Source organism: Culex quinquefasciatus, chromosome 3 (assembly GCF_015732765.1).
Source record: "Culex quinquefasciatus strain JHB chromosome 3, VPISU_Cqui_1.0_pri_paternal, whole genome shotgun sequence".
Classification (NCBI taxonomy): Eukaryota; Metazoa; Arthropoda; class Insecta; order Diptera; family Culicidae; genus Culex; species Culex quinquefasciatus.
The window spans coordinates 46,191,569-46,205,385 of NC_051863.1; the positions used below are offsets into that span (position 1 = coordinate 46,191,569).

At 37.1% G+C, this 13,817-nt stretch overlaps 1 protein-coding gene and 1 long non-coding RNA gene across 2 annotated transcripts in view; both read left to right on the forward strand.

Annotated features, from left to right (window-relative positions):
* Positions 1–12,215, forward strand: part of LOC119768692 (homeobox protein caupolican) — a 195,423-nt gene extending 183,208 nt beyond the window's left edge. Inside the window, exon 2 of the mRNA XM_038259274.1 lies at positions 7,952–12,215. Coding sequence (XP_038115202.1) covers positions 7,952–8,234 — 283 coding nt within the window. The 3' untranslated portion in view covers positions 8,235–12,215. The remainder of the gene's footprint in view (positions 1–7,951) is intronic.
* Positions 5,474–5,967, forward strand: LOC119768694. The gene is made up of 2 exons (XR_005278155.1): positions 5,474–5,503; positions 5,581–5,967. It is a non-coding gene; the product is annotated as an uncharacterized LOC119768694 (long non-coding RNA).
* Positions 12,216–13,817: the final 1,602 nt, after the last annotated feature.

Consider the following 13,817-nt stretch of genomic DNA (forward strand, 5'->3'; position numbering starts at 1 on the left):
ACTTTACTTTTTTTAATTTTTCTTTTTCCATTTTTAGCTGATTTAATAATCTTAATAGTTTTCATTGTTCTGTTCATTTACCTAGCTTACAATCCCATACGGTTAGACAAATAACAATTATATTCACTACTGTTTTCTCGTCATAAAATAATAAGTTCAACTTTTCAATGCACAAAAAATAATGCTGAGAAGTTCAATTTTTCTAAACGTCGTTAAAGGCCTTGAAAACTTTTGGCAAGCAAACCTTCCAATAATCACAGACTAGTGGGTTTAAAGTGCTGGTCAACTGACGTGTAGTTGTGTAATGATGTGTCAACAAAGTGTGACTTTCCATCAGGCACTGTTGAAATTTTCTTAAGTTTTTGTTGAATTATAGTTTATTACACGTAAATTTCCAATCGTTCAAAAATCAACTTATTTTTACAGTGTACGTTAAGGTATTTTCTGAGCTTTCTATGATTAGTTCATTTAAAGAGCAAAGCCATTTTTTTTTGTTCGATGCCACTATCCACTGCAAAGCAAAGCCATAGCTCACATAGTAAAAAAAGTTGAATTTTGGAAGGTTAAAAAATTAGTAAAAAAAAAGTAAATCTTTCCCAGTTCCTGAGGGGAACACCCTTGAAGAGTATCGGGGCCGGCATTTACAAAGCGGATTCAGTGGCAGTTTCATTCTCAACTTAATGTTAACATGTTAAGGTTAATGTTAACATTCCATAGGTCGCCTCCCTAAGGTGTCGTGATAAGGTCCAGTTTGTGACGATACACTACCTTCCCTTTACTAAGCAATCGATTCCAGAAGGGAAAAGATCACCAGTTGTGTTGGTCCGAGCCGGGATTTGAACCCCGATCTACCGCTTACGAGGCGGAAGCGTTACCACTGGGCTACGTGGCTCGGTTAAAAAATTAGATTGTTGAATAATACCTCTTTTTCGATGTCATTTCACCTAATTTTTTGAATAAGACCAATTCTCTACGAAATCTGCCGATTTCAAAAGTTGTTATTTTTTTTTTTTGTATTTTGTGACAACACGTTACTTAACCCACCTATAGATGGATGATGCCTTGCTCACATTAATATACTCTTGATAGAGATGTCAGATTTTTATAAAATAAGGCCAATTTAAATCAACAAATAAATTTGTACATTTGAAAATCAAGATTTTTGTTGAACCAACGCCAAAGCAACTTTTTCATCTGAGATCCGGCCTCAAAAAACGATTAGTGCGCTGACCACGCGGACGCGCTGTCTTGTTTTTGCATGCTCATTTTCATTTCTTTTATGTCGCTGTTTGTGTGCTTGGGTGAGTGGTTATTATAACTTATTGGACATCATAAGTGCAGTGCTTCTGGGGACGCGCAGTCCTGGTTTTTCGCGATAATTTTCATCGTAAATGATCGTAAAAAATTATTCCAACTGGCATCGATCGATTTTATGAAGAGTAAAGCGTCATTTATTTACTATTTTTGAAATTTGCTCGCGTTATCTAAATTGAAAATAGTAAAAATATACTGATAAGTCCAGCCCATAGCACTACTGCTCGGTTGGCACGCGTTCGATTAAAAAACATTTCAAATAATCAATTATTCCTCTTTCCGCAGCCGGCTGCCTAAGATTTAAAATTTTCAACCGATAAACAAAATGCTCATGGTCACATCACTGCCACTCGTGAATCCTGACCTCATACCCATCTACTAACCCCCTCAAAACTCATGTGATACTTTGTCGGAGAAGCAGTCGATTGGGCGGTCTCTATCACTCAAGTATCGGACTAACATTCCCATCCACTTCCCCGTGACTCTACCACTGGTCGTGGCCGGCGCCGGTATTGATCAGCATGATAGGGGCCTTTGAGAAGTTGCGAAGCGAGGAAAGATAGCTCCCACTTATCTTCCACGGCTCGTGGATGTAACTTCTGGAGGTCCTGGTCAATAACGGAGTAGCAACTGCGGGTGGGCACCTATGCTTATGCTTATGCTTATGAGATCCGGCCTCAAAAAACGTATAAATATCACTTAAGTGCTTATAAATTTTGATAGGACTGACGTCTTCAATGTTTTGGGTTCGTTGGAAAGGTATTTTAATTACCTTTCTAAAAATATATAGCATGGTGGGGTTTCTTGCCAAAACCAACGTTTTTGTTTATAAATAGTTTCCATACAAAAATGGTTCGGAAAAATTTGAAAATCTGTAACTCTTGAAAGAATTTTCTGCTCAATTTGTTCTAAGTTTGTTTTCTAAGTCTAACCCAAGGAACCCTCCATTTTCTAATGCTGATGTCTCAGCAAATAATGTTCCGATTTTGAATGTTAAAAAATTAACATCAGCAAAAATTTTCGATTTTTCAAAAACATATTTAATTTTTTCAATCAAGGCATACATTTCAAAAGGGTATATATATTGAATGTTTGAACCTTATAAAATGTAAGTCTTGCTTCAAAAAAATTTAAGGTATTGTTTTTAAAAAATCACTATTTTTAAAAATCTAAAAACTACCAATATTTTTCTGAAATCGATCTTTCGGTGGCTATATTTTGAAAACGAGGCACTTTATCAAAAATCTGTATAAGGCAAATCCCGGCGTTGCTACGTCACGAAATTTCTCACTTTTTTTCGAAATATGTTTCGTATGATATCAAAACCTGTCCCAAACATAAACATTATTACAGATTCGGATTGGAAATTGAATTTACTACAAGTAGTGACTGTGGACTGTGGCACATCGATCACACCATTCTTGATCGATGAAAACCCCTACTTTTCTGTACCAAAAATAACAAAATCGAATTGTAACACTTTTCAGCACTTGTTTCGAAAAGTAATACTTTTCAACATTTTTTGATTCAAACGGTTAATTGACAAAATATGAGCGAGTTGTGGCGCTATAACCACGGCAAATAGTGTCCAGGGCATTCGTGGAAATACAATGTCCCATCCCAGAGGGTCTCGGAGTACCAAACCTTCTTAGCATGGTGCTCCCAACGAATACAAGCAAAAATCTCGGAGCGTATGGTGGTGTGTCCCCACGCTTCTTCCTCCCCTGTCGATTCAGAATTGTGTTGTTGTTCGAACACTCAGTGCTCAAACTCAACCCAATTATGAGTCATCTCTGCCATACGGCTTTACGCAGTAGGCCTGGCCGCTTTAACGCTTGTGTTGTTTCAATGCATTCCGATGCAATGGCGCACTACAAATGTTAATAAATGACAAGAATAGTGCTAGGCGTCATCTAACCTAAGGCACTCTCCAGGATCCCTTCGAAAGATCGGCTGCGCTAGGGTCTGATTAGATTAGATTAGATTCAAACGGTTAATTGACAAAATACACTCAAAGTGCGTGTTCGGCCAGGGGCCGACTTCGAGAGGACCGGGTCTACCGCCGACCAACTTCTTCCAGCGGCAACGATGAGGGCGAGCGGACCAGATTTCGGGTTGAATGAAACAACTTGTTGTGGTGGCTCCGACGTGTCGACTTGTCTGCTCGGAGGTTGGATCAGAAGAGATCGATTTATTACACTTAACTTAACAGGTTATTTCACAATCTTAAAACGGCACAAATTATCACAGATGTAAACAATAACAAATCCTACGTTGTGTTCGTTACACCCTTACCAAAAATCATGACATTTTGAGTTCCAAATCCCACTTTTCATACGATTTTTTCAGTTCAACCCATATAACCATTTTTATGGTTGTAGTACCTGAACTCAAAAAATCGTATGAAAAGTGGGATTTGGAACTCAAAAAATCATGATTTTTGGTAAGGGTGTACGTCACTTGGTGACGTGTAAAGAATTCACCACTCTACAGACGGGGGGCTTTTGTTTATACTGCACGAGGTGCAGCGCTAGACGATCTAGGGTGGCGAGGCCAATGTTGATTCCAACAGTGTGTTTTTCGGAATTGCAAAAAATGTTGTATGGAACTCGTTGCAAAACTTGATTTTTTCAACACTCGTCTTATTTATCCAACTCGGTGAACCTCGTTGGATAAATGTACGACTCGTGCTGAAAAAACTTTCTTTTTGCAACTTGTTGCATAAACTACTATTTCATTTGCATATGGTCAAAAAAATGTTAGGTATAAAATTGCAATTTTTTTTCCAAAAAATCATGACTGACCGGCAATTTAATTGACCATACTTCTCGATGGCTCAAAAGTTGCGGGTTGTGGTCCCCTAAAACATATAAATAAAATCTCAAAAATAAAAAAAAATGTCAATTTTGGGAAATTGAGTCTATGTGAAAAAAAAACAGGTAAATTAAACAATCAGATTTTTTTGTGTATCTATTTTTCTGAGCGGTTTTCTTGAATACCTACAAGTTTGCCGAAGACATAAAATTGATCCAAAAATTCCTTCAAATGTTACAGATTTTGGTATATTTACTTATATTGATTTTTTGGTTTGAATAACCCATACAACAAACAAATGGTTTGAAAAGAAAACACACTAGAAAGGGATATTAAACTTTGTCACATATGTGTAATAGGGTGGTCCAAAGTCCTGAACAAAGATTGACCCATCACTAAGCTAAATTCCAAATTTGAGCTAATTCTGACTGGAGCAGCTGCCTTTTCCATATATTTTGACGACTTTTCCCATACAAGCTTCATTAGAGGGAGGGGTTCCCATAATCAGAATGAACTCAAATTTTGAATTTAGCCTGGTCAATCTATGATTTCAGGAGGTAGCCCCGAGAAAGCTCGGATTTTGACCACCCTAATATGTAATCAACCCTAAGCCCATGATCAACAGCTTAACTTGTCAAACAAACCGTCTAGTTCTAGCGTTACATCACCGCTTGAGTACATTAATATTCTCCCCTGAAAGCATTAAAGCCCACGTTAATCCGACACTAATTGAGTTGTCCGTCGTTCGATTTTCCCACAAAGCTCACGCCACGCCATCGATTTCATTATGCAAACTGCCAATCATTTCACCTGCAAACAGCAGCAGCAGCAAGTGCCTCGACCACCCTCGATTTGCATGTCTGGCTGGGTCAAACACCCTCCCGGGGTGTGCTCCCTAAGGGTATACGAGACCGACCACCTTGCCTACAGTTGTCTCCAGTTCACGTGAAGTTGAAGAACACACCAAAAAAATATTAATATTACATTCATCGTAATCATGATTTTAACGCAAATTAAAATCATGTAATCAAAAATTTGATGTAATATTATGACTGTTTCGACGTAGCTTCCCAAACTTATCGTGAATATAACGAAAATCAATTTTACATTAAAGAAAACGTAAGATTCAATTATTTACTACCCAATTTTCAGTCAATTGTGATGCACATAGCTAGAGCGTGTATGTTGATGTAATTTTGTGTTACATTTAACCGAACTCCACGTGGAAATGTTTTGCAGTGTTGAGATCACAAACGTCAGCCATATTTGAAGTTGCGCAAAATATTGTTGTCGTGGCAGCTTTAATTTTATCTTGTTGGAACTGTCCGCAATCAGCAAAAAATGAAGAAAAATTATAACAAAATTTCCTGAGGAGGTAAGTTTTATCTTCATGCCATCAAATGTAATGTACACTAACATATTTTTTGTTTGTTTTTTTTTTTTTCATTTTAGTTTGGGAAATAATCTTGGTGGATCCCGCCACGGATACTGTTCGGATTGAAGCTGCTGGGGCTTTGGAACAATTATTATCCCCGCAACCACTCTCCGGTCCAAGATACAGCTGTCAAAAGGTGCTCTGCGTTCCGGGAAAAGGTTTCCCGGAAGGTCTACTTGTCGTCAGCAGCCCCTGTTGGAGGAGACACAGGTGACGAGAGTTCGACCGGAAAATGCGAGGTGGCCAAGACCGGATTCCTTAGCACAGATCCAGTTGCGGATCAGGACCGGAATCTTCCAGTTCTGCGGTCAACACAGGTGCGCAAAACCAAAGATGATCATTTCCTCGGAAGTGGATGGAAAAATCAAATAAAAAATGTAGTGAAAGGGAGCAGACCAAAAAAAGAAAAAATAATGATAGTGAATTAAAAGTGAAAGTGTGATAGATAAATGCAAATAAAGAAAAAATATATATGAAAACTTAAAACGTGTCGTTTTTATTTATCCCAATAAGAATGGTCCAGAAATCCAACAAGAAAGTATCCAACAAAATTGCGTCTGCTGTAATTTTACATTCAATAAGTCCTGTCGGTTGAGGCATGTAATTTTAAAATCTGATGTAATTTTAAGTCTTTTTTGACGCTCCAGTTATGTGCATCAAATGAGACGGAATATTACACGATTTTTTCGAAGTGTGAACGCCGACCGGACTGGAGGTGTTTCACACGAGTCATTTGGCACCCGCCGGTTACCACTTGAACTCCAAAATGTGCCCTTTCTGCCGGTTACTTCTAGTCTGGGGTCTAAACAAATTGACCCCTGGTTAGGACAAGAGGTATAGTCGTGCGGTTAAGTGATAGGTCGTGTTGGCTACCGCGAGTTACAGTAGTTTTTTACAGGTAGCAGTTTGCATAACCGTTTCGACCGGTGCGGAGAATTTGTAGAGCAATTGCCACCCGGTTCTAGTCATCAATTCTCGTGGGATTTCTGGGCCAACAGTAGGGTGATCCAAATTTACATGAAAATGTATTTTTTTAATTCTGCATTTTAACTGAGTATGATTTATTTTATGCTAAATTTGGTTTCAAAAACTATTTTTAGTTATAAGATATGCGATTTAATGAAAAATAGAAACACCTTACCCGCCACCACACCGGTTGGTACAATATGGCCGAAAGCTGTGGGGCAGGTTGAGTGATTGAGATTAATGGAATAGTTTGTCCAAGTGGTAATTGCTCTCGCCCTGCTACCAACCGTGGAGCAAACAAGTTCTGACTCCCAGAGGTGGGCCACATGATGGAGGGGTTATTGCACATGAGGCTTTTGAGAAAAACGTGATAAGTACGAGGAATGTTACGGTTTTTATTTTTATTTAATCGAATGTTTGTTTTAAATGCTCGCTACCGGCTGTCGACTAATGAGATGCAGGTATTTACGCTTAAGATAACACTTCATTAGATTCAGTTTAAATGTGAATTCGGTGTAAATTTGGCGCATTTCAAAAGTAAAACATCTCTTCTTTGAGACTACTAACAGTTTGCAAATCACTTTTAAATTTGTAAACAAAGTTTATAATTGTCTTTAGTCTGTTTACGAAATTTTTCAATGTAGAAAAAACTAGATTTATGAACACAATTATGTAGCAATTAACTGCCGCTCGAATCTAGTCCGTCCCATATGTAAAAACAGCAAGCCGAGAAAAACGCACTTTAAATTTGTCCCGCCCATAAGCTTACGTGTTAGAATTTTTCGAAAAAGTGAATTTTCTACGGTTTTCTGGAACAAAGTACTAAATTTTATTGGTTTTTCTGATAGGTCACAAGATTTCGAATCGAACTACATCATTACTTCAAAATTGACGAAATTTCATATGGGACGGACTTGCTTCGAGCGGCAGTTAAGAAGACCCTAAATATGCTTCAATGCGCACATTTCTAAGACCACTTTGGCAAAAAAGCTAAACCCAAGCTCAAAAAGCCAACAGCAATGGCAATGGCATTCGAGTGCATAAACCATGGCGATTTGTTTGCGTACTTTTCATAACCATTTGTCGTTAAGTTATGATTTGCGGTGTGGTGACGCTGAAGTTTATGGCAAACATATAAATACGAGCCCCTAATAGGGCCTAATGATCGTTTAATACGTGCTGGTGACTTAATGTGTCTGCTTATGTTATTTAGGTTTTTTTTGTTGCGCGCGTGGATTGGTAACGCTTTTTTATTTGTACTGTTTTGGTTGTTAGTTTTGAAAGAAGATAAAATCCACATTCATAATTTTGTTAAACAATATTTTTACTTAATAAGTTACCACTTAACATTCTTCTCATGTCGAAATAAATCATATTAAACAAAACTAACTTTTCCGTTTTACTCTCATTCCCCCTTCACAGGTACATCACACCGACCGCCTTGCCCCAGTTGATAGCCCCGTCGAACAAATCGTCGTCGTCCTTCACCGGGGGTGGCACCGGCAGCGGCATCTCCCAGAAGCTCCGCGATCTGGCCACCTCGGCCGGTCTGCTGACGGCGAAGCCGCGGCCCCCGCTCAAGCCGGTCATCAAGTCAAGCTCGCCCCGCGGCGCCGGGGGAGGATCCTCCAGCAGCACCGGAAGTGGCGGTGAATTCCCGAAAAAGGTCACGTTCAGCGCGTTCGCCACCGTGCAGGTCGTTTGACCATGCGGATACAAAATACGCCAAAACTCAACGAGAAACGAAGGGGGGGAGGGGACCAGCACCAAACGACAAACTACAACCCAGCAAATATCAATTATTTCGTGCAATTATCGGAAATAATTCGTTATTTGCACCAACCAACGAACAACGCGAACAAGCACTCGCGACACAACATGCATAATAGTGCGTTTAGACTCCAGACGACTGTGCCAGCAATGACAGCGTTCACAATGTGCAAGAAACCCAGAACCAGCAAAACCGTTTACGAAAAACATCACAACTAAAACACACGTTGAAAAACACTTGCCAGAACACGCGACACACGTGAGACCAGAGTACGGAACACACAGCTCGATAGAACAGTGGCTTAAAATCGGAAAAATAATGGTCAAAATAACCCAACGAACAACCCTTAAAAAACAATTTTGACCAAATTTCACACCAATCTGACCCATTGTGCACTTTGAACCACTAAACGAACCTTTCGATCGGTACCAATTTTCTCGTCAACACAGCAACAACAAAAAACCCAGCCCCGACGATTGCGATCACGTAGCGGCAAGTGGACAAATCAGATCGCGCGACTTACCTTCCCCATGTGGTCCTGGACGTACTCTCGGCTATAAATATATGCAATCGAACTGTATTATAGAACCCCTATATTATGTTAGACAACGAAGGAAAAAAACACACTACACATAAACACCACTCATTTGTGATTTACGAGCCATTTTTAGCCTTTACTAGTAAGTGAACGAGGGGAAATGTTTCCTTTTGCTAACTAAATTTTATTATTCTATTTTTTCAACCGTTGCTCGTCTAACAAGAAATTTAAATACTTCTAATTAAAATCAAAACCTTTTTCCAACATTAGAAAGTGGATTTGAACATTCAGGGTGGAAATGGTGTTCCTTATTATTGCCAGTGTGATTTTTTTCGTTGAAAGATTCAATTTCTTAAAAATATCAGTAATTAGCAGTGAAAGATCTAACTGGCTGAAACATTTTGGGGACCTTTCCTATGATATAAGCTGGCATTTTGTATCATTGGTTCGTCCATACAATTTTGACTTTAAGCTGTACAAAAAATGTATAAAAGTATTCGAAAATCTGTATGATGCACGGAGAAAAATCTGTTCCCAAAATCTTGCATTGACACGCTTTCAAATTTGGAATTAAAACACCTTATTCATGGTTCCGAATTTCATGATCGTTTGTTCACGATTTAGTAAACTGATCTTTTTCGTGCCAGAAGGAGTTTATTGATTGGTATTCCGCAAAGTTAAGGGTTAGGATGAGGATTATTTAAAGAAAAACATTGTTACACTCTCAAAAAAAACTTATTTTTAACAATCTTTTTTGGCAAATTGTTAAATATCTAGTAAACCGTGAACTTTAAAAAGTATAGAAAACGATCTCTAACAATTTCAAATAATCATTTTTAAAAGCAACATCGAAATCGAAAAGCACCTTATTTTTTCAAGAAAATGCACAACTTTCGTGTTAAAGCCATTTCAGGGTGAATTTTAGGTAATAATATGAATATTGTTTGTTTTCTTTCAAAAGTGCACATGAAATCCCTTTCTGAAACTGTTTTTTTCTAGTGGCTGAGATAATGCTCATTGTCGGACTCAAAAAATCGGACAAATAACTTAAATTGAGAAAATTTAGAGAATGGTCAAACATTGTATATTAGGCCTTTTTCAAATGTTATCCTTAGTTTATTGATATTTTGGAATATTTCTACACTGAAACCCCGATGGTTTGACATCAATTTTTTTCAAACGAATGGTGTCACTTTTTAGTTTGACACCGTCTTCACACGGAGCTTACACTTACTACCAAACATTTGGTTTGATAGTATGTGTGAGTCCCGTGTAAAAAAGTGACAGTTCATCACATTTTAGTTTGACTTTGTCAAACCAACAAGATACAAACTAAAAAGTGTCAAACGAAAAAGTGACCAACCCCCGGGGGATGAGTTCATTTGAATGTTTGGAATTTTTTACTAATAGTTTGTTTTCAATGTTAAAAAAGACTAAAAATTGCGAGAAATTGTCGAGACTAACGCTCGTTTAAAAAACAAATAAAACATATTTTTCTCACGTTCAATTCATAGAAATTTTATATCTCGACATCTATTTGTTTGATTTTCAAAATCCAAGCATCAAAATTGTAATCGATTGTTCAATCGTTTGAAAAATGTATTTTCAGCTAGGATCAAACATGGGCACCATTGTTACCTAAATCAAAAATATACATTTTCACCAGACCTAAGTTTCTTGTTGCTAAACACGAAGAAGGTGCATTTCATCGAAAAAATTAAGCTGGTTTTCTATTTTAGTTTAATTTTGTTCAGAAAAAATATCATAGAAAAAATCTTTGATTTTCAAAACTGGGGACAGAAAAGGCAACTTTTTTGAGAATTTTACTCTTTGCATAATCATTTTTTTAGCGAATAAAAACAAATTAATTGAAGTGGTTTATTTAAAGAGTGCCTTTTTTCTGAGTCATCTCATCATACCTTCAACAAAAGACGCAACATTGATCAGAAAATCACTTTTTAAAACACAGATTTTGGAATACTGACATACCATAGTTGTGTGGACAGCTACCAAAAAACGGTTATTCGTTCGATCAACAAAACAATTACTGAAAAGAAAATTAGATCTTTTAAAATACACCATCAATATTTATAATTTTTTTTTCAAAATTTCCAGCAGACGCTTACAGGATAAAAATCCTGTAAGCAGAATGTTTGAAAAAATCACAAATTCAATTTTGAATAAAAAGTTATTGATTGCGAAAACAAAACATTCGACGTTATCGTACTATCTTGTCGCAAGTCGCTTTTTGACGTTCCAAGAAAAACTCGTTTTAATGTTTGACCTATCCGGAACCCGGATATATAATCAAAGGGCTTACAGTAGTTGGGCAAGTACGTGTGTCAAACGAGCTCTGACCTGAACTCTCTGTGGCCAGTTGTCGCTCTTACAGCAATTTTTCAGAATGTGTCAAGATAGTACGATCAAATTGAATCTTATTTCATATGAAAAATGACAACAATGCACAGAGTTTTCCGGTCTTTAGGGGATCTGTGAAAATCTAAAGGTGTGGCATTGAGAGCAGCATGAAATGACTTGGTTTCGAATTCGTCAACATTGATGTTATGCATTCGCTCACAAGATCTCTATCCGGTTTAACCTCTTAACACCCAGAGGCCTTTCCGGATCAACCTTCATTTACTTTGATCCCATCGAGCAAAACAAACCGAAAACCCAAAATCAATCCCAATCTGCTCGATCAACCACAATCGTTCACCGATCGAGCCGGAAATTGCCCGCTTAACTGGCAACACTTTCACAAAATTAGCCACCACAAGATCAACAACCGATCGGACGCAATTTAAGAAATCACCCCTCGTCCTCTACCCCTTCGAAATAATTACTCCACACGTGAGCAACACCCAACACATCCCACACACGTGAATCGGTAATAACCTCCCCCAACAAATCGGTGATCAAATTGTTCGATCAGTCGGCGCGGTTCACGGTTGTGTTACGCAACACAATCAAAGTCACGTGCTCTGGGTTTATTTAAGACAAAAAAGCGTGTTATTTTATTTTAAATCTTTTCCCTCTAATCGGCTCAGTCCCTCATTTTACACTGTATACTATTGTTGTAAGTAATGTATAGAAAAAAACAATTTAAATCAATCAATTTTAGCTTTACACTTAAGCAATGAATCACAAATAAAGTTACGCTAATCAATTCTAGGGTATGAAAATGTAATAAAAAAACAAATTAAACAAAAGTCACTCAGATGATGTGTGACGCGATTTGGAAACAAGCATCGAAAAACGTGTAAATATTGGCTGACTAAAAGAGCAATGAGCTGGATGTCAAATTTGTAAATAAGAGAAACGAAGTGGAAATCTAATAAAAATGCATACGCACACACAAATAGTGAGAAAGAAGAAAAGGTGCCCTCTGGCGTTGTAATCAAATTATTCATCCGAAAATGCCATAACTTCCAAATTGGGCAATTTCCTTCAGGGGTGGTGGACCGGGAAACCCCTTAAGGTTATTTATCTCACTTGCGGGAAGAGAGTTTTGGAATATTGGTGAGTCGTGGGTATCGAAATTAGTTTCTGTTCTAATATGAGTAATTCTGTTGAGTGCTGCATTTTTTAAAGATATTTTATTTTATAATTATAAGCCATGTAACAACATCCCTGTGTGAAAAGAAGTCAAATATTAGTTTTTTTTTTCATGCAAAGCTCCCTTCAATTTTACGGGCTGGCTATACAAAATAGGCCTGGGAATATTCGCAAAACGATATCTTGAGAAGCGATTTAGGACATTTCAGGGAAAAAAAGGTAAACAAAAAAAATGATTTTTCATCACTAAAACTTTACCTCACAACATAAGTATTTTAATTTATTTTTTTAAAGCTGATGATGATTTATGAAGATATTTGAAAATAAAACTCAACCGTCAATGAGCAACTCTCTACGAAATCGGCCGATTTCGACCATTTTTATTTTTTGTATTTTTTTATTTGACTCAAACTTTGTGGGGGCTTTCCCTATGACCAAATAAGCTATTTTGCGTCATTGGTTCACCTATGCAAGTCTCCATACAATTTTGGTTGCTGTCCATACAAAAATGGTATGTAAATATTCAAACAGCTGTAACTTTTGAGTGAATTTTCTGATCAATTTGGTGTCTTCGGCAAAGTTGTAGGTATTGTTGAGGACTTTTGAGAAAAAATAGGTACACGGAAAAAAATATCTTGAAAACGGAGCCCTTTATCAAAAAATCTGTAAAGTATTTTTCGATTGCAAATTCAATTTTGCATTAAAAAATAATGTCAAACTTGTTTTTGCATGAAACTTCGATTTTTTCCAAAAATCACTATTTTATCAAAAATTCATAACTCGGAGGCAGATTTTTTGACCATGTTTCTCTATATCAAAAGTTGCGGATTTTTGTCCCCTAAAACATATCAAAAAATCTCGAAAATCAAAAAATACGTATTTTGGGAACTTGAGTTTTAGTGAAAAAAAAAGTTGATTAAAAAATCTGCATTTTGTCCCGCGTGCCTATTTTTTTCTCAAAAGTCCTCAACAATACCTACAACTTTACCGAAGACACCAAATTGATCGGAAAATTCACTCAAAAGTGACAGCTGTTTGAATATTTACATACCATTTTTGTATGGGCAGCAGCCAAAATTGTATGGAGACTTGTATGGGTGAACCAATGACGCAAAATAGCTTATTTGGTCATAGTGAAGGCCCCCACAAAATTTGAGCCAAATAAAAAAATATAAATAAAATCCATTTCCGGTTTTGGTAGAGTATTGCTCCAATAAATAAAAATGGATTTAAGAAATTATTAATAGTCATTTTCAGCTTTTTTCCAAAATTTTCAAACATTCAGACCAAATCCTGCAACAATGTGATATTGAAAATAGTCAAACTTTGTTATACACTGAAACCTCGATGATTTGGCACCAAATGTTGTCAAACGAACTTTTTAGTTTGACACCCTTTTTGCACGGACTTCACACACACTACCA